Genomic DNA, 24,091 nt, shown 5'->3' with positions numbered 1-24,091 from the left:
TCTTGGATTTTAGCCTTTTGACTGCTAGTGCTTTTTTCCTCCACACTCCATATAATACTGGCAAGCAATTGTCAGTATTTACAATATTCTGATGTCACTATTACTTAGTGTACACTAGCAGTAATTCTCTACTTGACACTAACAAGAATAGTTCAAGAAATAGATGAAGCTTCAACTAATACTTTTTCTATTTTAGTTTGCTTAACGTATAAAACATCCCTACTATTCCTTGAATACAGTGCTTAATAGATATACTCAAGTAGTATAGACTATATATAGATTACTGCATAATTGTAAAAATATATATTTATGTATATACACATTTACCTAAAAATGTGTTTGCATAAAACACTACAACTTTTAACACAATACATTGAACGTTGAATCCACTGCCAGGAAGACTCCCTGTGTACGCATCACATTACAAATGAACATGCCTAGTTTAAGCCAGAGCTGCCATATATCAGAACTACAGACTAAGTATCTTTCATATGGGACTACCACTGAGCTTACCTGCAGAGAAATACACTTTATCTGCACTTTCACAGCATGTCTGCACTTACCACTACTCAAATATAGGAGGGAAGGAAAGAGTTACCTGTACTCTATTGACTTGTTGACTTTGTCAAATGCAGCTTAACTTCAGTGTAGTTCAGCCATAATGTTCAATACATTATTGACTGTAATTGTAGTCATTCCATGCTCCCAAAAAGGCAGTTTATGTAACATCACAGGTAGCAGAACATTCTCCCTGACAAAAGTCTAGCCATTTTAACCTAGATTACCATGTGAGTCTTAAAGCCTGAATATTTTTTACTTTATGAATACATATGTGTCTTTGCAGAGGCCACAGACAAACAGTTATCTTGCTTTTTTAATCCCATCAGGAATATGGAATTGTCTTATATTTAAAAAAGAGCTTTTGAAAGTACCTTAGACAGACAAAATATATGGGACATCCCAGAGATAACATACAGCAATAGCACCCAGAGGGAAAATAATTACACATACTCGCTGCTTAAATGCCCAGACAGATCTACAGCATGCACTAAAGGTAACTTCTGCCCATAATAGACCAGTGTCATTATTCACAAGCCTTTAAGAAGATTTCTAAGTTCATGTTCCTGAAATTTTTACTTCTCCCCCAAACTACACCCATTCATCTCTTTAAAGATCTTGCCACCTCTATAAGCCTCACCTCCGCAACCTGCAAGTCATTTCTCATGTTCTCCTGAACAGACTTCTGCACCAAGGGAAGGTGGCTATTAGCAGATCACAAATATCATTTCGTAAGTATTCACTGAGGTTTCAAACAACTTCTACTGTTACAAGCTGGAGAAACTTAAAACTTTTTTCCCTGTGTCTTTCAATGAGATAAAGGTATTATTAAGATACCTTTTTTTAGTATCTAAAGGAAGAATTGTGCAGCCAAAAAGCTCATTCATTTTTCCATTAGTAAACTAGTTGGTCTAATAAATGATCTCGTCCCTTCCTGTAAGCTTCATATTGCTCATTCTTAAGTGTGAGACCAATGTACTACAATATCAAAGACTGCCTTAGACCAAACTGCTTTGGCTTTGGATTTGGGGAGCTTTCAGACTACAAAGGACATTCATTTAAATGGATGTAGAATAATGAAGTGAATCATAATTCAAGTTTCCCAAAGTTCCAGTATTAGTAATATAGATTTACCAAACTTCTCAATTACTTCTAAGACCTAAAGCTGGAGACTCTGGGATGATATCTTAAAGCGAGATCTCTGTCTGACCTGCACAGGACCAATTATACATTAAGAATCTGATGTGTTAGAGTGGAAGGTTAAGTATTTCTGTTAGCTATATTTGTTTAGGTTGTGTTTTCACTTAAGACTGAGCAGTAAAATTCTACAGTTTTATTAAGCACTGGCCAATCATTATTTTGCTTAGACTGTTATATAAGAAAGGATGTGCCCTTGACTGGCCATCTTCAATGCAAGGCACACAAGAAACAGAAAGAGTGAAGGGAAGAGGAAAGAGGAAATAGGAAGATAAAAATGGCGGGGGGGGGGGGGGGGGGGGAGAAAAAGTGACAGTGAGAGAAAGACAAAGAGAAGGCAAGAGAAGATGAAAGAAGGGAGCTTTGTCCTTGTAAACAGGACTAGGAAAGCTCCTGATCTTGGAGAAGGAGGAAAGTACTTATCTCCAAGTATATGGTCAATTTTTACATTTGAGGGGCTTGGTAACACAGGTGACTAAAACTGTCTCGGTCAAGAGACCAAAATATGTTCAGAAGTGGAAGCTTCATGAAAAAATTACTCAGAGCTGTGTAACTTACTTCCTCCTCCTCATTCCCTGTTGATACCACAATCCAATGAAGCTCTTAAACTTGCATGACAGTATCTTGACAAAATGCTGTGGCTTATATCTGACAGAGTTCAGCAGAACAGAAAGCCTGAAATCAGGTCGATAGTTACAGTGTTTTTCCTTACAGCATCATCTGGACAAATCTTCCCTAATTCACTACCTAATCTGCAGGGAAGTCAACGTAACATCCTAGTTCCTTCTACTGTCTCCCTGTTTCACACTGTCTGGTTTTCAAGGAATGAAGTATCTGGCCTAGTGAACATTCTGGACTTAAAGTAAGATTAGGGTTTCCCATACCTCATCTTTGAGTATATAATATAGGATTTATATACCAAATAATTTTCCAGTTTATTTCAGATAGCAGAAAAGGGGAGAAGGGCACCATGGAAAAAAAGACATAGAAAATTACGGCAATATAAAAAGATGCAAGCAGCATTTGCTTTTCATGTTTTAATATGAGAAAATAAGTTGCAAAGCCAAAATTTGCATAGCTTTTTAGAAATTAAAACACAAGTCAAAGGATTAAGGATAAAATCCTCTTGAGTTTGTGACTTCCAATGTGAGCACAACACACAGACACACAGACTGTCTTCACTTGTTACTTCCTTCATGCCAAACACCAAAACAGCATTAGTGGAGCAGTGCTTGGAGGACTCCAAGACCATTACTGTTGCATCTAAGCCTGAATCTTTCTTCTCTGCAAAAGAAAACCATACTTGCTTCAAAATTCTAAGCCTAACTAAATTTATATGTAAGCTAAAGCTTCTCTCATTCAAGAAAAGAGACCATGTCAGTAACTAGTAAATCAAGTATCCCCAATTGCTCATTATGCCCACTAGCACCCAGATTTAAAAAAACAAACAAACAAAAAAAAAACCCCAAACCTTTACTGTGGCTCTTTCACCTGCTTACAAAGGATTAAAATCTAATTAAAGGCTTTAAAAATAACAAGTAGCAGGAGTTCATCCGACCATAATGAAACTACTTTAAAATGTTCATAGAATCCTCTGCTCATCAGGTAACTTCCTATATGTTCCACATGCTACAGAGACTTTAAGGAAAGGCTCCACAAACCTGCCTCTCCCAGTTCTCAAGCACTTTCTCAAACCTCTACATGCCAGAAATTTAAGCATGCTGAAAAGGCAGTAAATTGTGCTAGTCCACTGGCCACATGTACCAAAAGAACCCTCCACAGTGGTCATGATCTCAACATTTACCTCCAGGTCATGCATAACTGCAATTCATATACTCAAAAGGATAAGAGGACTTCCCAATAACAGTTGTTCGTCATGTCTGACAATATTGAGGCAAAGAATCTTCTGTTGGCTCAGCTTTACATAGAAGTACAAGAAAATCTCAAAGGACAACAGCTACATTATGTTTTGTTTATTGAAGTTCAGTGACAAGATAGCCAAGTTCCTTTCAAATAAAACTACACAAATCTAGTGAAGCATGAACCACACCTATTCTCTGAAGGTAATGGAGATCACAGCTGCTCGTCTCACAACAAGACTCAGATTTTGTCATGCTACACAAATGCAATCTCTTTTTTCATTCTGTACACAACATTTCCAGTTCACAACATAAAATCACGTTTTCAAAAATTCTGATCATATCCTGTGCCCTTGGAGACTTGAGAAAAGAACTGAACGCTTTCCCACTTTTCCCCAGAAAGCTGCACAACACATGTGGCAACCTAACCTTTGTTAAAAATCACAGTCTCTACAAGGAACCTATCAGATCTTAAACACCCCCACTGCCACCCCCCAAAACTATTAAGGGAAGATTCCCCTGGGAGAGGAGGGGAAAAAAATATGGAAATAGCCATGAAAAGTTGTCTACTGGTGATGTGTGTTCTAGTAGATTTGGTTTATATCCCAGTTCTTGCAAATTTGGATGCCTTAAGGCTGGTCTAGTAATAATAATGCAGAAAATCTCAATGAATTTTAAGACATCATCATTTAGCATTAGGTACTATCTTTGCTTTATAAATACAGAAGCCAAGTTCCAAATACAATTCTGATTTCTTGGGCTAATTTATTTTTCAGAAAGATAGAAATTAAAGTAGTTGGAAAAAAATGAATCCATAAACTTCCCACAGTAACATTTGAAAGTCTTCTCTTTCTGCCATCCTGAGTTCCTAGGCATGTGGTTCTCACTGTATCAAAGCTGCCATGTTCTCATCGTCTCTTCCCTGGCACTGTAACCCTACAGCGTATGGAATATTTTACAGACCTCAATTTCTTAATGTGCATGCAGAATTGTCTGCATTATCTAGATCAGATGAAATTAAATTATTACAAGATGAAAACTATCATTTTGACACTGTTCCACTATTAGAAGAACAAGGGTTTCCTGCTCTTATCTCCCCTTAGGTTTACAAAAAAGTCACAATCATACTTACTTCCTGAATTCAACCTACATGCATTTCAAAATGAGAGCTAGAAATATGCTTGTCCCTCCTTTCATAATAGCAATCTTTAACTAATATCACTGAACCATAGCTACAGCTGCAAGTAGTATTACTGATGCAATTTCTTTACAGAAAAGCTGAGCTATAAAGCAAATTAAAACCATGTCTCTCTAACTCTCAGTGAATATAGCTGTGTAATAAAGTGGCTACAGAAGACATTGGTAGTTGGCTTCTATTAACAGTTTTACCACTGAAAACTTTAGTTCTAGCTCTTTGTATGTCATATAAACTTTTGTTTGCTTGCAGTACTTGTGCCAAGATACAGACAAAATACGGACAACCTGTAGTACTCAAAAATGACAGCACTAAAGAAAACAAGCAAGATTTGAGTTTAAAAAAGTAGGTCTCAGCTTCTGGCTTGATTCAGTTCTGGTTATTTCAACTTCAGTCTTAGCAATACTACAAATATTGCTCACTTTCTAAGACTTCAGTTACCGTCACCTCCACCAAGTGGTACATGATTTGTGAATTTCATCACTCTTCCACATCTAATAAGACTTCATTGCTGAAACAAACTGTATAGCTTCAGTACAAAGAATGTATCCATATTTGCCCAATATTATTTAAATCCATGTTTTCAATCTCCTAGGACACCGACCCAAATCCCAAACTAGTTGAGAAGGAGAGGGAGGGAGTAGGTATTTTTACTTTTCTTACTCAACCTGTTCTCCTGTGAATTCCTGAATATTAATTTGGTCCAGAGAACAAAAGGAAGCACGATTTTTCAGCCATGGAGACTAGCCTAGTCTAGTCTTTCAACATGAGAGGTATATTGTAACTTCACCAATATTTTTCTCATTGCTATTCTTTCTTTGCCCTTCTATCTATACAGTATTGGTCTCAATTACTAATAATATAATCTACTATTCACTTGTATTAGTTCTTTCCTCATCACCTGCCTTTTTTTTCCTAACAGTGTCAGGGTATCAGACAAGAAAGGGAAGTGCCTAAATTGGGGACAGTTAATCTCTCTCTTTAGGTAAGAGCAAATCTCCTTCAGAAATCAGAGCACCTCAGACTCTGAAATGCTGTATGAAACAAAATAACCATATTGATGATTGATAGAAAGAGTATCTCCCTAATCAAGCTGCATGCCTAATATTAACTGGTATAGATACTTCCCCCAGGACTTTATGTCTCAGTGGCTTGGGTTTCTGTGCTAACTTCCTTTTTTTGGTTATGCTTCTGAAATGCCTTACTGAGTTGTCAGAGAAATCCAACTTCAAGACACTTCATAAGAGAGAGCAGCAATCCTCTCAAAACTTTCCTGATTCTTTACAAATACGAAAATCCTTAAGTGAGATGGGGGGCTATTGTGTAACTCTACATATTTTAGAGCAGAAAGACAGCAAAGCTCTCTTAGTGAACTGTTGATTTTGGAATTCATATCTAAACTTCTGATAGAAGTCTGCCCAGGCAGAAAAAAAAGGAAGGGAAGGGACCAGATCTTGGCATTTTTATTTACAAATTCTATGCAGCACTCAGAGACAGCAAAATAAAGAATTTCATTTGTTCATACCAAATTTTGATGTTAAGAGTTTAATTCTACAGACAATGCAATCTATTGTACATCATTTCAACTAAATGAAAAAAAAAATCTTATTTTGAGGAAGCCAAATCACAGTAATTTCATCATCATGGTGAAAAGTTTTACTGCCATTCAAGAAACATGAGAACAGTTAGTTACCCTGAAGATGCTGCTTTGAATAAGGGTATTTCTACACTTAAAAGTAGCATAAAATAATACTTAACTACACTTGAACTAAACAGTTACATAAACCACAATTGCTTATCATTTGGAAGCAAGCCTACACACAAAACTGAATACAACGTTTTTCCCGTTGTGATAGGGAACAGTTAATCACAGATTACAGGACAAACAGGGATAACAGAGAGCATCCATTTATAACGGAGGTTGATTTTGGATCCAAGCTTGTTTTATCTGGCATATCAGCAAAACTACAGGAAACCACACTCAGATTAGAATGCATGAGGTTGAAAGATTCACAACATTATCAGATTTCCCATGCTGCATGGTGTTGCTCTGGGTAGCATCTTAAGACTGGTAACAAAATCCAGATGCAAACCCAGGACATTATTTTTTAAGCTTTCTTTAAATTTATAACTTCCTGTTTATGTTGTTCAAATATCAAGTTTGCAAGAGTTTGTTAGCAAAGACCAAAAAATGTACTGTGACCTGATTTAGAAGGCCACTAAACTTCTACATCCTTCACACGTTACTTGTCCTTGTAGGGTCTGACTCTGCAAACACAAAACCTTCTGCTAATAACAATAACTGTATATTTTTTGAAAATCCCACACTGATCATGTAAGCATTTGTAGAATAAGAACACTGAAAGTGTAGCAGTCTTAAGTAAAGGACAGTATCTCTAACTATTTACACAGCACTTTCTACGGCCAGCTTCACCATCCTCTCCACACCACTGAGGATTGCCTTAATACAAACATCACATTTTAAAAACACATACTTGCCATGTTGCTATTTTTCTAGTCAACTGATACATGTAGGGGGCTAATCATCCATATTCACAAACACTGCAATAACAGGATATATTTAAAATATACATGTAATGTATGAAATATATCTGTACATGATGGCATGCATTGCTTAAAAAGTATCAGCCAGAAGAGTTTCCTGGAATATTGTGCTGGAATACTCACACCTGGGAAGGAAACCTGACCCTAGCCTCTCTGTTTGGGTCACTATGATTCAAGCAGATCAATTACAGATTTTAAAGAAAACAAATAATCCTGCATCACACATTTCAAATAATTGAATACAACAATAGACCATCCAGTGCCATAGAGCACCTGTCTTCAGAAGCGTTGCTATTTTTCAAAAGTACATTCTGGACAAGAGTGCCTCTTTCTTTGCAAAAAAACATAAGAACTGTCACTTTTTCTGAGGAAGACAGAGGTTGGCGCACAAACGGATGTCCTCAGACAACAACATATTTCCAAGAGAACACTACTTCTGTTTCTGGGCCTACTGAAATAATCCCCTTGAGCCTTTTTTATCAGGCTGAAGACTGAACCACAAACAAACTAATCAAGGTGTGTGCAGCTCATCTTTTTCTTTCAGCTCTTGTACCAAGTAAACTGTCAGATCCAAGGATAAGTTCTTCTGCAGGCAGAAGTCATGAACCTACTAGATTTAATAATGTTAATAGAATAATAAAATTAATTCAGTATTGCATTATACATCCACTATATCAAAAGCACAATGCAATTCTCTAAATAGCAGTGTACATTTATGAATGTGGAAAGAACAGTTTAGCTCACCTTCCAAGTACACATCCAGTCTAGATAAGATACAAGTAATTTCCATTTAATGGAAGTTATGCAGAGACATTGCATAGAGAAAGAGGATGGAAGAATAATAATAATAATATTGGAATACAAAAGGCTTCTTAGAAGGGTGGGAAATACGACCTGTCTAGAATGTTCTTAAAAATACTATTTAAAAAAGCAAAGTACATCAGAATAGCTACAATCTCCTTATTTGTTTCTCCTTACAGTAAATCAGCCTATATTGCCACAGCTAGGCCATGTCTAGCAGCCAATGTGTCTGCTTTAAACTACATGGTCTGTATCTCAGGCCTATATCCATAGTCTAATATTAAAAATACAGATTCACCCAAAACTGGTCCCAAAACCTGAAAGTCTTAGATAACTAATTCAGCTAGAATTTTAATGCAGCTTAGTAATATGCAGTAATTCTAAACATTATATACGTTGCATCTTAGGTAGAGTGACATACATTGTGATGAAACCAAAGTCCTCTACTACAGGTATAGTACAGCACATTGAGGACAAAAATTGCATTAAGAATATGGAAGAAAATTTTAGTAAGATATAATGTCCACTAATAACAACTATAGTTAAAATTTCAGGGTTAGTTTTAGAACAAAGCTGCAAAGATATTCAGGAAGAAAACAGCTTGTGTGTGTTCACTAATTTAAATAAATAAATAAATCCAAACAAATACTCACTTTTTTCATGCTAATTATATCTCCTAGTGGAAACTAAGACTGAGAAGCATCATATCTTAAAATCTCTTTAGGTCCAATAAGCCTAAATACACTCTTGCACATTAAATCCACCTTAAAATCTAAAATAAGATGCCAGATACAATAAGCTTTGCTAATAAAAATGAATCTAAATTCTTTTAGAATAAGCCTCTAAGACCTTGAGCTTACTTCTTAAGACACTTTATCCAATTAAGGCTGAATCCCTTGCTGAAGTGTCTTTGCATTGGTAAAAATTACAAGAATTATTTGTGCATAAAGAATTATATACCTATTTGAAATTACCACTGGTCAAGTTTTTCATAAAACTTCCATACGCTCATAAGTGCACACGTAGGAGTGATTAATGTTCATGAAACAGAAGAGTAGGATTCTATAAGTACCATCTGATGACATGCCAATCAATATTTTGATCCTCACAGATTTAGAACAGCTGTTTCTTCAGTCCAGCTGATACAGTGAAAATATCTCAGCTTGGACACAGAAAAGTTTAATTCCTAACAGAATAGATTACTATGGATCTGTGTGCGTAATTTTAAAGAACTTCCCCTTGCATGCCATTTCCACAATTAGTTTATCTTAAAAGCTAATTGTTTTTGTGAACTATTTGCTATAAAGTCGAGGGAGCTGATACTAAGTTAGAAACAAAGCCTCATTTAAACAGGAAACAATGCTAAATGCTTAGTAGCTCTCTGTATGTAGTGACTCACTCCCTGGTTTTCAACTATAGCTAATGCTTCAGTTTAACTATTCATTCTGACAGCTCTGGGACCCTCTGGCTCCTCTTGGTTCTTCCACTCATTGTAGAAATAAACTGCTCACACACACATATGTTCAGCAGAACATTAAGATAGAACAAAATGTTGTGTTCTGGGTTGTATGCTCCCTTTATAAGGACTGGGAATGAAATTCCTGCCACAAGGAAGTCAGTGAGAATTTCACTGTAACTTCAAACAAACGTAACTTTCACACTAAAGTGAGTACACATCACACAATATTAGGTATTTTACTCAGATATTTCAACTAACAGCCATAAAGGAAAACCAGGTAGTGAATGAGAGAAAATTATTTCCTTGGACTCTGTGTGGATTTGGTTTAGCAGGGAATACATAAGTTCTGTTTCACTTCTAGGAAATAATTGTACAGGAAGTGTCATACTGTAGACAAATGCTACATTTTTAAACTAATTCCAGAAGTGATTTAAAGGTCTGCTGTGCAGAATATAATGGTTTTTAAACACAAAATTTAATAATTACTCGAGTTTATAAAACAGATTGAACAGAGTAATTTCATCTCATTCTAGATTGTCTTAATAATGTTGACTCACTTTGAAACTAAATGTTATATTACAGAGGTACTTAGATCAATTAATGGGTTAATTCATCAACAGATTTTCAATTAATTGGAAATACTTATTTTCATACCATGAAGCCAAAACTCCTCCTAATTCCTAGAAACAACTCTATTCTATGGGACAAGACAAGTCTAAACCAGTGCCCTTCACACATCATGTTCAAAGTCATGCACCTGAGCAGTACAAATGCTCCTCCAGTCACATTTGACCTTGGGTGTCTGTCAAGTAATCTTAGGCACACACTACTCAGCCACTCAGCTTCTTTTGCACAAAACTGATACCCCATGCAACAGTTACTGGGAAGAAAACTCTCTGTTGTCATAGCAGCAACATATAAACATAAATAAAGACTGGTAATAACAGAGGAAGAGAGGTAGTTGTTACAGTCCACATTAGTTACAGTAGGAGTTGTTTTCACTTTGCATTTACCAACAAGCTAGGGCAACAACTTATATCAAAACTGTTTAAGCCTTACTTTTCCTAACTTAACTCAAACTGCCTGTGCAGTTGAATTCTCTGTGCTGTCATTCTTCATGTTTCCAGGCATAAGCCTTCCTATGAAAATATTTACAACTAAAATGAAGGAAAAGTGAGACAATGAAAATTTCTTGCATGAGAAATGTGCAACTGGTTTGTTTCACAAGTGCACAGAACTGACGTAGGAGATTAAAAGCAGATTCTATATTCGAGCTACAACCGATTTCACCATTTTTGAAGCAGACTGCCTACAAATTATCCCATCTTCCATAGAGATGGAGAGATTCACATGAAAAGTGATGGTCTATAAATGATCATCTGTAGAACTGGAATTCCTGAGGACTTATAGAGGCTTACAGTTAGATAAGGCAGAACACTTGCTACTTACTGGATCTTTAGTAACTGAGCCTTAAGAAACTGGCTGCACCCTGTCTAACTGAATGTTGTGTTTTCTCATGTTAATTGAAGGAAAGAGGCTCTGCAGACCACTACTAGTATTACAACAAATTACTAAATAACTTTCAATATAACTAATGTTCATAGCTATCAATTCAATTTAAGACTAATTCCATCCCAGCCAGGCATATGGCTTGTCAAGACCTTTTTGAATTCTTCCATAAATGGACTTCTTTTTTCTATGATACCATAGTTTAAGATACTTGGGCATATTCTCAACTGCTCTTCTATCGCCCTTATCAATATGCCTTATACAAACACTTTGAAGGCTTATCCATATAATATACAAAAGCCACTCTGGCTCTTGCCAGCACAACATATTTATCCTTGTATTCACTAATTCTGTTGTTTATCACATCTATGACTGTGTTCAGTTCTAAAACTATAGTTACAAGTTCACTGTGTGAGGCCTTTTTAAATATTAGGATCATATTTGCGAGCTTCCATTTCCCCTCCAACGAGGCTGTTCATATAACCTGTTCAACAATCAGTTATATAATGTTATTACTCTATCAGCACTTTCACACCAAGTTCTTTACATCCTTCCATAAATCTCAGATTCAAATACCTATTTCCCCTAGAGCTACTGAGCTGATACCGCTCATCAGCCTTAACCAATCTGTATGTAAGCTGATGCCACAAACATTTTCATGCCAACAACAAATCCTATACCCAGAGTTGATAACTTAATAAATCAGCATTTCTATCCTCCTGTATCTACTGTTTGGATCAAAACCCTCAGGGCATTAGCTTCTGTGTCCTCTATAATGCTAAACACAATCAGAAATTGTGTTTATTTATCTGTATAAATTACTGTATATCTCTTATTAGTTGCTCATCAACACAATTTTTCTCTTGAACTACTTTATACATGTGATCCAGCAGCGTATCACCTTCTGTATATATGGCACTTCTATTTTAATCCTGAAGACTGTGGAATACAGAGACAAGGCTTAATATCAGCAAAGGTTAATTCCTGAAGAAAAAAGCTTGGTTTATTAGCAGTCATCTCACAGAATACCTAACTATTTTTATTTTCATTCTTACAGACAGACATAAGTAGCCTTCTCTCTCAAACTTTTCCCCTCAAAAAGTACCTTACGTTCCTCAAGCAATGTTTTTAAGATGAGCACTGTCAAACTGTACATGTATCAGTAAGCCATGTGTTCAAATTAAAAGCCACAAATGACTAAAATAAACAACAGATTTTGTATATATAATGAAAAACATAGAAGCACTGTGTAAAGAACTATACACACAGTTTTACTCTCTGTCCAAAGTAACATACTAAACGAAGCACTGATCTCTCTCTTACTAGTGCCATACATGTAATTTTACTATTTTGAGTTATATTACAGGACTTAACCAAGATGAAAAGACAACACATGAAGGCAAAAAGCAGACCAGCAAAACAAGTAGTTGCATAAGAACCTATCACTACCTCTGAATCACTTAAGTTCTAAATGGGTATTTTGGGACAAATAGATATTGTAAGTGGAAGCTAAGTACAGCCACAGATGTGTTACTATCATGAAGAACCAATACCTTTGAACACAGCTGCATCAGTTGATCCCTTTTATGTATTATCATCTAAAGAAGACAGCCAGAAGTGAAATAATGAGAGTAACAAAACTGACCAAAGGATAAGGTGTATCTTCAATGAATAAACAAATGACTCAGTGTAACAACTTCAGTTCCACTTTATTCTTCTGGGACAGTGTCTTATTTCCCCAAGAACTGACTCAAACTCTTGATGATGATGATGACGACAACTGTGGTTGTTATTATTGCTGTTGTTTTTCACATCACTTTTCTATGTCACAAAAGTTCTTTCACCAATTAAACTATGAGCTTCAAAGACACTTTAAATAACTCCTACCAATATGGCAAGCAGGCTCAGTGTATTTTCCCCTCTAGTTAACAAGCTATGAAGTTGATACGAGCATTTAACTATTAATTTTGCTAGAAAATGACTACCTTATTCTTCATGTCAAAGCTGCAGCTGGGTGAGGAAACCGAAGCTGCACGCATAATCAATGATTACAGGGTATGCATGTAAGAGTTTCCCACCTACTCTGAATTTAGAAAATATTTGTCATATTTACTATATAACCATACCAAAAGTGACTGGGAGCACCACACTTACACAGACCCTAAACCCACACAACACACAACCTTAGTACAATGGAACTAATTGAGAAGGCTGTGCCCAGCTGTAAAAAGACACCGTGCTTAAGAGAAGAATTCAGTGTGCATATTACAAATATATTTTTCAGTTAAATGTGTGGGGTTTTTTCCCCATGGTAAAGAAAACATTTTTGTGTGAGGGCTCATTCTTCTTTAAAAAGGAATGATGAATATATATATACCAAAATCAAAAGCTGATGAGAAACATACTCTGTTTTATGCCATGTACTGCATATGGGAATTCTTATATTCACAGTTGGGGAGTTTCCACAATTGTTGTAAAAGGTGACTAAAAAATTATCCACAGGGATGATATGGTACCAAGAATTTATTTTTTCAGGTAATATTAACAAACTCAGTATTGTCTATGACAGCTCAGGGTTAAACACATGAAGCGTACTTCTCATGCTCTGCAGTCATCTTTTTGTTGCCACTACAAAAAAATGCATGCATAATTCACACAACTAAATCAGATGTGCAACTGCATCACACTCAAATCACCAGCTCTGGGATTTGCAAAAACATACATGTTCTATTCCTGGTGGTTTCAAATATCAGATTCAAAAGCCCTCTATGTTTTATTTATGTTACTTTGCATTCTTTAAAAGGCATGGATTTCTTCTTCTTTCTTAGAGCTCTCTGGCTTTCAGAGAAATCCAGACTACTCATATTCCCTACCATCACAGATGAGTTTAGAAAATGCACAAAATACTTATCACTGTGACATAGTATTTGATCACACATATTTAGAAACACAGTAATACAAATAATGCTATTTATTTATTCCTTCTTCCAGCCTAAAAGTTATTCAGCAACAAATGTACAGCACTAGTTCTGCATTCTTAGTGCAGGATATACTCCAGGAAAGTTAATATATAATGCATTTCCCTATAATAGAGATTATCCAGATATTTCTGTGGAACAGGATTACAGGCTGTTGAGCAGCTAGCATAAACAGGGGAATACATTGCCATGTTCAGCATCTTCCATCAAAACCTAAAGGTAGCCTGACTGAAAGCAGCATCTAAAACTCTCAGGGTTCATCTGAGGAGCTGGTGTATATGTAGAAAACCAAATTAAATCCTAACTCAACTCTCACTGGAAGTGTGCAGAAAAACAGTGCTTCTGATTTCTTTTTCTTGCACCTCTAAGTCCTTGTTTGCCAGACCCCAGCTTTGCTCCATTTTCCTGTAGCAGGGGGAAATATATACTATGTTTAGAGGAATTTTCCAAACTTTTCTGATGAATTCTTCTTCTTTCTAAGTGGCTTCAAAGACTGCCCCCACTCACTGGGGTAGGTGAAGAATGGCAAGATATAGTCATTTGCCATTAAAAAAGAAAATATATAGCTATAAAAATGATTTTTTTTAATTCTATTTTGTTCACTTTTTGGTAATTTTCTTTTTTATTACATCTTAAATCCATGAATTATGACAGTAGTAGATACACATGTCAGTTGGGACAGAACAAGGCGTCGTAATGGTATTTGGATAATCCACTCTGCAGGAATGTTCATTATTCTTCCTGAGGTTTCACAAGAGTTCCCTGGCATAATACTGCTACAGCTGCTTTACAGACTAATGTTATTACAAGGTCTGATTCAAAGATAATGTCTGCTAGAGGAATCTGGCAGGAAGCAGAGTCCTAGGAAAATCCTTGTGATAGTAAGGTATAACTAATGGAGACTGAACTGCTGAAAAAATTGAGGGTAGTAACAGTTATTTGTTTTGAGTTTTCCAAGAATCCTGAGATCTCTCTGTTACTTCTCAGAATACAAATCACACAAATTCAAGTTCCTTTTTCTGGAAATCTTATTATTTTTCTAATAAAAATAAATCATAAAAAAAAATTTTAAAAGAAGAAAGATCAAATCTCTACCTTATCCATGGTACAGAAGTGGTCCAACACCATTGCCTGCCATTTTCTTCAGTCCCTCTCTTATCTACATTTTCAGATTGAGGAGAACATCAAGTCTGTGGAAAAGCAGGAACTAGGAATCGACTATCAACTACAGTAGCTGGTACAAGACAATAAATAACATGTAGTCATCAGCATGAGCCAGCTCATGAACTAGCTTTACTGGCAAACACCAAAGAATTCCTCTTCTTGTTTCAAAGACATGGATGGAGTCAATATAAAGTTTAGCAAACATGACATATTTGGGTGTACTTCACTTCTGCAAGCAAGACTTGGTCTGTATTACTGTTAGTGTGGCCTGAGTTGTTAGCGTGTGACATATAGGCTCTCAGATATTCTAGACAGAACCCTCATTCAGGAGAAAAACATCCAGTAATTAACGGCTTATTATCTAAGAAAACATTTGGGAAAGAAAATGAGATAATCAGGTATGCACACTGGTTCATGTTTGCATGTATTTGTGTACTATCACCATTCCTGACCTACAAGTGTAAGGAGTCTGGACTTCAGGAGAAAAAAAGGGGGCGCGGGGCAACCCTGCACCAGGAATCCATGCTGCCTCTTATTCCAAAATACTATAATCTCCAAAAACTGTCAGTCCAAGTAGCTGGATAAGAATTAGAACATGTGTGGGTGGATTCCTTCCTCCAGCCTGAATTAATTAAAAATGATTGTTTGCTGTATTATTTTAAAGCAGATTTTTGGAACAGGTTAAAGAACCTAATAAGAAAGCCTAATAAGCCTAATAAGAAAGACTCTTGTAAAAAACTTGTAGGAGAAAAAATTAATAATAAGGAGTTTAAACATAAAGTGCATCTTATGTTTATGTTTTTATTTTTTGCTTGGAGAAATTCACACATTCTTGTACAGGACCCACCTCATTCAGTTTGGCTGTGGTTATTTCAAGTTAAAGCATGTACACAAAAAACACACAAATTCATGTCTGCAGTCAGTCTGGGCAATTCTATGTATTTCTAATACCTTACGTTGGCCCTTAATTACTATGTTTTCCTTTCTCACATTCTAAACCTGAAACACATATTAATACCCTCTGCTTTCACTTTCTCAACCAGTTATTAAACTGTAAGAAAATAATATGGACAACAACTTTGAAGTAAAAAGTTAGCAGCCATCGCAACATATTTTTGAGATCAGCATCTCCCAAAACTTTGGGGCTGCTTAATCCCTACTGATCAGGCAGCACTAAATACTCCTAAGAGAGTTTCTAGAACTGATCAATATCGGTCTTGTATAAATACATTTAAAACAAACAAACAAAAATCCTAATTTCCAGATCACCAAAAGTTTATCTGCGAAAACATTTAGTAGCAGATAGAATTAATGTAAAAAGGGTATACATAGAACATACTATACTGCAGTACACCTTGAGTGACCAAGGCTTGTTACCTGTTACAAAATCCTGAAATTGGATTAAGGAACTCCTTTTTTTTTTTTTAAATTATACACAGAATTTTACACATTGTAATACACCTGCCCTCCATAACAGACATATTTTCCTTCACATTCATGAAGCTAGAGCCCTATATACGTTGACCAACCAGACTGAATGGATTAGATAATGGCTAAATTCTACCTTTCCTCTCACAGAAGAGAAAGTACTTTGGCACTCTTTCTCCCAAATACCATTGATTTTCAGTGATTATCTTAAAGATTTCTACATTGCTTTCACATTTAGTTGATATTGGACAACTGCTTCAAAATTTATTTCGGTGAGAACAAGCTGATAAACAGAGCAATCACTAAGCCTTGTTCTCGCAGGAAAGTAGAATGCAAATTTACCAACATTATTCTTTCCAATACCAACTAAATAATTTGCAAGCACCATTCTCCAAATAAAGTCAGAAGAATGTTTTGAATGGTTAAATGCCATCAGCCATGATGCAAATGCTCTCTATAGCAAGATTACACCTGGGGCGGGTTGGTCATTTTTGAAGACTGACCTTACTCTAAAGAGGTCCCTATAAAGAAATAGGAGACTTGACTTTTCCCTTAACAGATTAAAAATTAATTTAAAAAATTAATAACAGATTAATAACAGATTAAAAAAGCATATTTTTTTTTGTCTCCAGAAATAAAGAATCTAAGTCCACACAACATTCTTCAATCTTAATATGTGAAATATTAAAATTATGTCCCATTATCCTTCTCTCTTTACTTTTCAGAGTACAATGTACAATACGCATACATGTACATATGTGGGAAGGAATCCTGTAACTCCCTATTTCCATGAGATAACACAAAGATAACAGTTTTGAACTCTGAAAACTCGTTTAAAAAACCTGCACCTACAGACAGACTTAAAAGTACTGACCAACGTGCCACCATCCGTTGCCTAAAAGACTGCCACCAGTCATATTCTGCTAACACTAGGTTAACATTCACCCCTCATTTCTCTTTCGAGTGAGAAATTTCACTTTGACTTTATAAGCACCCTGTATACTTCACCTCTTGGAGTCAACTTACACTTCCAATTTGTGAGATGCTAAGAAACACCCGTACTCCATGAGTTATCTCCACTGATGTCAGCAGCTGACACCACAGATCAGGTTACTGTGCAGTGTATGTTCCTTAGCCCTGTCCCTACTACTCACACCTTTCACAGATACAGAGCTTCAGTACTCTCCCATGATAGATACTTACAACTTTTAATAAAAGGATGAATTCTTCAAGATCAAAAGCAAGTTTTTTATTCCTTTCTAAACTACTACTATTTTGTTGCTCTCACATTCCACAGGAAAGAGGATGAACCAAGGTTCAAGATTCAAAAGGAACATTATATAGCACTTCAGTAAGTTTGCCTTAACCGCAAGTTTTGCATACCGTTAAGAAACGGTTATAGAATGCACATGCCTTTCTGGTTCTGATTCTTCCATTTTATGAGAAATTCTACATGGCTACTTAGTGTTCAAACAACAGAAGAACAAACAACATGTGTAGCTGAAAAAAAAAAATTAAATTAACTCCAGGTTTCTGACCACAGTAAATCTTCTACCAACTTAAAAATAAAAATAAAAAAAAAACCACAACAAAACCAACAGAATTACAGACTGTTCTCATCTTTGAGGTGCAAAATGTTCTTGAACTGTTCTGTTCTAAAAAACAACATGGGAATTCATTGTGATGTCTCAAATACTGTTTTTCAAAGCATTGCAGCTCTGTTACATAATTTTCTCCACAGACATCCAACTGGTGCTAACAATTAGAGAGCAATACTTACCATCCAACATTATGGCTATTACCAAATAACTATTAAGTGGAAAAACAAAAGTTGTAAGTCTAAGGTATAAACCACGGGTCTAGTAACGTTCTTGTATATGTTAAAAATCCCCCAGGACTTCAATGAAGTCAGACTTTCAAACTTTTTGCATTAGAGTGGAGTTCATTACCTCTTTGCCAGGGCAACACAGTGATATCTACATAGTGCTAGCACCTCCTAGCAGCTGTAACAGATCTTAGAAAGAAATTTAGAAGAGAGTAAATGGCTTAAAAATTTGGCAGGCCAGCACTTGAATTTAACTGTGAGGTTTAGAAGGTCCCATCATCACATTATTAACATTTAATTAAAAGTCCTAGTGTGCCTCACTGAGTTACCAGAACTCAGTTATAACATAACACCAGCGATGCAGCAGATGAACGCCCAAGACACCCACTTCTAATTTAAAAGGAAAATAATGATCATATCCCTTCACTGCAGAGGTTAAAAAAACCAAGATACTGCCTAAAGAAAAGGACATTCTCCAAAAGTGTCTCAGAGAGAAAGAGAGAGAGAGAGATTATTAAAAGAAATGCCAAACCAGTATTTTTCTAGCTCACAAATTAATTAGCTGGCAGGGGAAAAAAAGAAAAAGAAAAAAAAAGGCAAGAGGAAAATGCATGGTGTACTATACCTTAAATTGTCTACTTTTAAAATCTCAGTCTTCAATGTTTACCAATAAGTCATCATCTAAACACAGTCTAATTCTGGATGCGTTTTTATCTACAGAGATACTTGATCAACTGTCGTTTATCCTCACACAGTAAAATTAGTATTAAGGAGTCAGCTGCTTGAGACACTTTTTTCACAAAATGACAGTGCATCATGTTTTCCAAAGTAAACCCTAAACCCTAAAAATTCCTAATCCAAAGTGTTCAGCCTATAGTGTGACATCAAGGTCAAATAGAAGCTAGCTGTTATTCCAGGGGCTTTAATTTTATTTTAACACACCCATGGTATCTCCTTACTGAATTCTTTTTAGCAAGGCCAAAAATGTAAAGAGCAGCAAATGCAGGCACCAGAAGGAATACTGTCAGCTGAAGAACGGTTTTAAGGATTTCCTATGAGAGCTGATAAATTTAATAACGTTTGTTTCTCCCATACCTGTACATCCCCCTTTTTGATCCTTCCACATAACACTAATTGAAAAAGCAAACAAACAAAAAACGCCTTACTGTCAACACACCTAAACACTGCACAACAGAAAGTGACTGCACGTGTAAGACATTGACTACTCGTGCAGGGTACTACTGATTCTGTTCCCACTGCAGTCGTGGCTAGTTTTTAACACCGAGAAAAACTTTGTTACTGGGTAAGTGCATCAAACTGTCACCTTAAGTAAAAGCAGCCCGAGCAGCCCGCACTCGTTTCAATACAGCCTACCAAGCTTCCCCTAATCACAGAGATGCCAACAGACGGGCACAACACGGGGAGAGAGAGGGCTGCCAACAGATCAGCCTGTGAAGACTACCTAAGGCCGCTTCGGGGACCAGGACACGTCGTCCTGTCGTCCCTGGACTCTAATAACAGTAGGCGCGATTTGCCCCTCCGTGTTCAGTCACAGCGCAGCTCACCTGCCACGCTCTGAACCGCGACTTTGCCTCTTAAATCAAAGCCTGCGTGCGAGAGTTAACGGGGAAGGGCGAGCGGCAGACAGGGAGTAACGGGGCCGCGGTGCAGCTCCCCGCCCGGTTCCCCGCCGCACCTCGGCGAGGCGGGAGGCCGCGGCCCCCACCGCGGGCTGCGCTCCCGGCGCCACGGCCGCCCTCCTCGGCCCGGCCGGGGTACCAGCGGCGGTGCCCCGGCAGCGTCCCGCCGCCGAGTCCCCTCTACAGGCTGGGGGTTACTTGTCACGCTCGGCGCCTGTCCCCCCCGACCCTCCCGTCACCACAAGGGCTCCGGAGCCGGTGGCGGGGCCGCCTCCCCCTCCACGTCCTCCGCGGCCCCGGCCGGGGCGAGTGAGGCACGGGCTCCCCGCTCCCCGTACCTCTCTGTGGCGGCGGCGGCGGCGGCTGGCCTCGGCTGCCGAGCGCCGCCAGCAGCAAGAGGAGCGGCAAACCTTCCCGTGCCATAGCTCCTCAGCAGCCGAGCTGCCGGCTCGTCCGGCCCGGGGCCAGCCAGGAGAGTGAGCCGCCGCCGCCCCAGAGAGGAGAGAGGACCCCGCTGCCCCGGGCAGGGAGCAGGACACACCCCTGCCCCGCCCCGCCGTTCTCCGCCCCGCCGCGCCGGGCCCCGTCCCCGAGGGCCGCCGAGGCGGCAGAGCGAGAGGGGCCGCTGGGCCCCCAGGGGTGGTGAAGCCGGGAGCCACGGCGGAAGGAGGGGACAGAGGCTGCCGCAGGCTCCCCGCCGCGCTTGCGGCGGCCGGGCGCGCACCGGGAGGCCGCCGAGGCCCGCGTTTCGGGGGCGGCCAGGTGGGGCCGGGAGAGGTAAACGCCCGCCTCCGGGCGCCCGCCGCACGAGGCGGGCGGCACGTGCCCTGCTAACGGCCGCGGCCGCCGGGGCGCCGGCAGCAGGGCCGGCGTCCGGGGATCGGAAACTACGCGGAGCCTCCCTGGAAATTGTCCTGACAGTTTGAAAACGGGACGTCCATCAGGTTATCCGAGAGAGAGAGAGAGAGAGAGAGAGAGAGAAAAAGCCTGTACTGCGGGGGGGGGAGCTTTCCGGGTAGGCATTCCGAACGCTAGAATTGCAAACAAGCCAAATGCATTTTTCCTGCTGTGTCTGGGAGTAGTATGTCAGCGCTAGCCGCATATGACAGGAAAAAATCCATGGTACTGCGGAGAGGAAGAAATAACGTTGCATTAAAATAAAATGCCGATTAAAATCTATTGCATAGTTTTCCTAAAGAAAAAAAAAATTACTTTAAAAAAGTCAATAACAGCGATTTTGGTAATGGGAGGAAGTGAACAGCAAGGCTTCCAACCTGCATATAAGCATACTGAAAAAGTACACAATAGACTGTCAGAGAGCTGGGCTGAACTTACAGTGTATCTGCACAAAGGTATAAAAATCAGATTGTGCTGGCAGCCCGTTGCCGACTTGCGGGGTCACCCCTGCACTTTCCCAGATCTTGTAACACCCTGCTTCAAACTGAACATTCTTTGTATTTCACAAAGAGATTAAGCAATTAAGTGTGTTTCCCAACACAAGTGTTTCAGTATGTATGCGCACAAACTCATTCTGACTTGCTGAAGTCAACCTTGAGCAAGGCTAGGGGTAAGTACGCACAAGCCTGCGTTTGATACATTGTCTATTTTAGCTCTCAAACCACTGCATTTTTCTGTTGGTAAATTCGTTTGTTACTCCAAACCCAAATTCGAGGAAGGCGGCATTTTGTGTATAATAGACTGTTACATCCAGCAACATAGCCTGCTTGTTTCTCTCACTGTCATCCTGCCCTGAGTGGACTCGGTCTTTCTCTTCGCAGTGACTGCTCACTTCTGAGGTTTTACCCCAGATGGCCTGGGCTCGGCTGCTGGGATTCCTATTACCAGATGCCCGTTGCTTCCGCAGCCGCCTCGAAACTGCTCCCCCAGTACAGGGCGGCAACAATAATGCTCTTGTACGCCTCAGCCATTTGTCACTCATAAGTCAACGGACAATACTCCAGTCCTCTTGCCAAGAGATGATGTAGTGCACTTCTTACTGGGAAACCCAAGTTCAAGGTTCATCTTGATGGTTTTCATCTTGTCAACTCTTTGCTTTGTTGTGGAAGTACACATAGTCAGTGAGCTGTGAGGGACCGAGAGGGAGACAGTATTTATGACGCTTACCCACAGTTTTGTCACTATCACTGTTTAGTCCGTAAAGTGTTTCCATACAAGAAGCAACGGTCGCTAATTTCTCCCAGCTGCTTCTCCCTCTGCAATTCCCTTCATGCAAAAATTGACTGTGAGGAATTGTGCATACATGCAGGAGGCGTAAGCTAGTGAATTGTTAAGTACACCAAACAAAGCAAAACCCCTTCACCCCAAGTATATGCCTGTAACTTGGAGAATTCAGTGCCAGTTTTATAGGTAGGGATTTGACTACATCTACACCGGTTTGATTCTAAAAACACATTTATTGGCTGAATTAGGTGAAGCGTAGTGGCAGCTGCTGCGTAAAAGCCATACTAGCATGCGTTGCATACTCCCCCAGCTGGAGAAATTCTTTCCAGGGCTTCGAGAGCTGCAAGCGCTACAGATGAATTTGAAGTCATACTCCAGAAGCAGACTGTAGAAACTGAAAGCGAGACCTGAAGGTGGGATCCTCTGCTGCTTTATGTAAAGAAGGTCTCATCAAATCTTAGGTAGTAGGCTCAGATATGGACTCATCACTTACCAGGGCTGAAACGGGTTATAGTTTTGACTGTATGTTCAAAACTATCTTAACAACCTTTTTATGTCTATCCAAAGATGAGTCAAATTCACTCATCAGTGCTGGTTTTTTCTGTGTGCCAGCCTTTCTTGCCTTTCCAGCTTCTCAGGTTGCTGTTAGTCTCAAAAACAAAAGCTAGTACTTTTTCAGTGCCTATCCCAGTATGTTTTCCTCTTTTTAGGCATCTGCAAAATACCTCCATGACTTGTGAATTAAGATCAACAGCAGATTGGTTGTAGGGGTCCCGACTTACCCACATATCAGTATTACACCAATATTAAACCCAGCATATGTTATTTACCTGCCCTTTTCTTCGAATCAACTTTTCCTGCCGTTGAGCCTGTGCGGTCTTTAATGTGAGATGGCGTTGTAAGAACTCAGCCTAGTTTCAGTTCAGCTGCACTGTTGTCATACCAGGTACCTAATCACCAGTCAGAGCCAACACTGATGTCTGTAACTGTACTCCAGAGCTATAAACTTTAATAGTTTGGGGACACAGAGAGGCAAGATATGCCAGGATAACCTACTGACTGATTAAATCAACATCTTTCACATCTGAACCACAGGAAATAATTTCATACTATAAAATGCTGAGCTGTTTCAAGAAGCAGCAAGAGGGGGCTGCTCCAAAAGGGGAAGCAAGTTGGAAGATGAAGACAACACCAACATAGTCGGGGCAGTGGCCTCACCTACAGGGCTCGATCCCACAGTACCCGAATGCAGGAAGAGCAGGTCTGGGGATAATAACCAGGATCAACCAAGAGTCCAGATCTCCAGAGAGGTTCATAGTGAGGAGACAAATCTGAGGTCAAGCCGGGAAGTCAAGTCTGCAGATCAGGGTCTGGGTCAGTGAGGTGCAAAGCGAGGCACAGGCATAGCTGCAATGTAGCGCAGGCAGAGACTGAGGGCAAGGGCTTGAGCTTAAATGCAGCACCCGCTCCTTAAGTGCAAGGAGGCACCAACAAGGTTTCTTCTCCAAGCTCTTCCTCGCACATCAAATGTGTCGCCACTGCCTGACAATGTTAGTGCCTGACGATGTTGCATGGCTGTGCCAGGTCAGAGGTGGTCTTGAGCACAGGCAGCCAAACCCATAGGAGTGGGGAGAAGAGGCTGCAGAGCCTGTAGGTGCACTCGAGGGCCATGGACAAGCTGGACAAAATGGAGATAGATATGAAGCTTTTCAGCTATAGCACTGGCTAAAGG

At 39.1% G+C, this 24,091-nt stretch overlaps 1 protein-coding gene across 8 annotated transcripts in view; it reads right to left on the bottom strand.

The window, feature by feature from the left end:
• Positions 1-20,660, bottom strand: part of LAMA2 (laminin subunit alpha 2) — a 375,334-nt gene extending 354,674 nt beyond the window's left edge. For 7 of the 8 annotated variants that reach the window (XM_075035668.1, XM_075035670.1, XM_075035669.1 and 4 more), the window contains exon 1: positions 20,517-20,656. In XM_075035668.1, coding sequence (XP_074891769.1) covers positions 20,517-20,601 — 85 coding nt within the window. In that variant the 5' untranslated portion in view covers positions 20,602-20,656. Of the gene's footprint in view, positions 1-20,516 lie in introns of all 8 variants that reach the window. The other variant, XM_075035675.1, reaches the window with a different exon arrangement.
• Between the last annotated feature and the right edge of the window lie 3,431 nt (positions 20,661-24,091).

This window comes from Buteo buteo, chromosome 9 (assembly GCF_964188355.1).
Source record: "Buteo buteo chromosome 9, bButBut1.hap1.1, whole genome shotgun sequence".
Taxonomy (NCBI): Eukaryota; Metazoa; Chordata; class Aves; order Accipitriformes; family Accipitridae; genus Buteo; species Buteo buteo.
The sequence above is the reverse complement of the archived record's forward strand: the minus strand, read 5'-3'. Positions and strand labels throughout refer to the sequence as shown.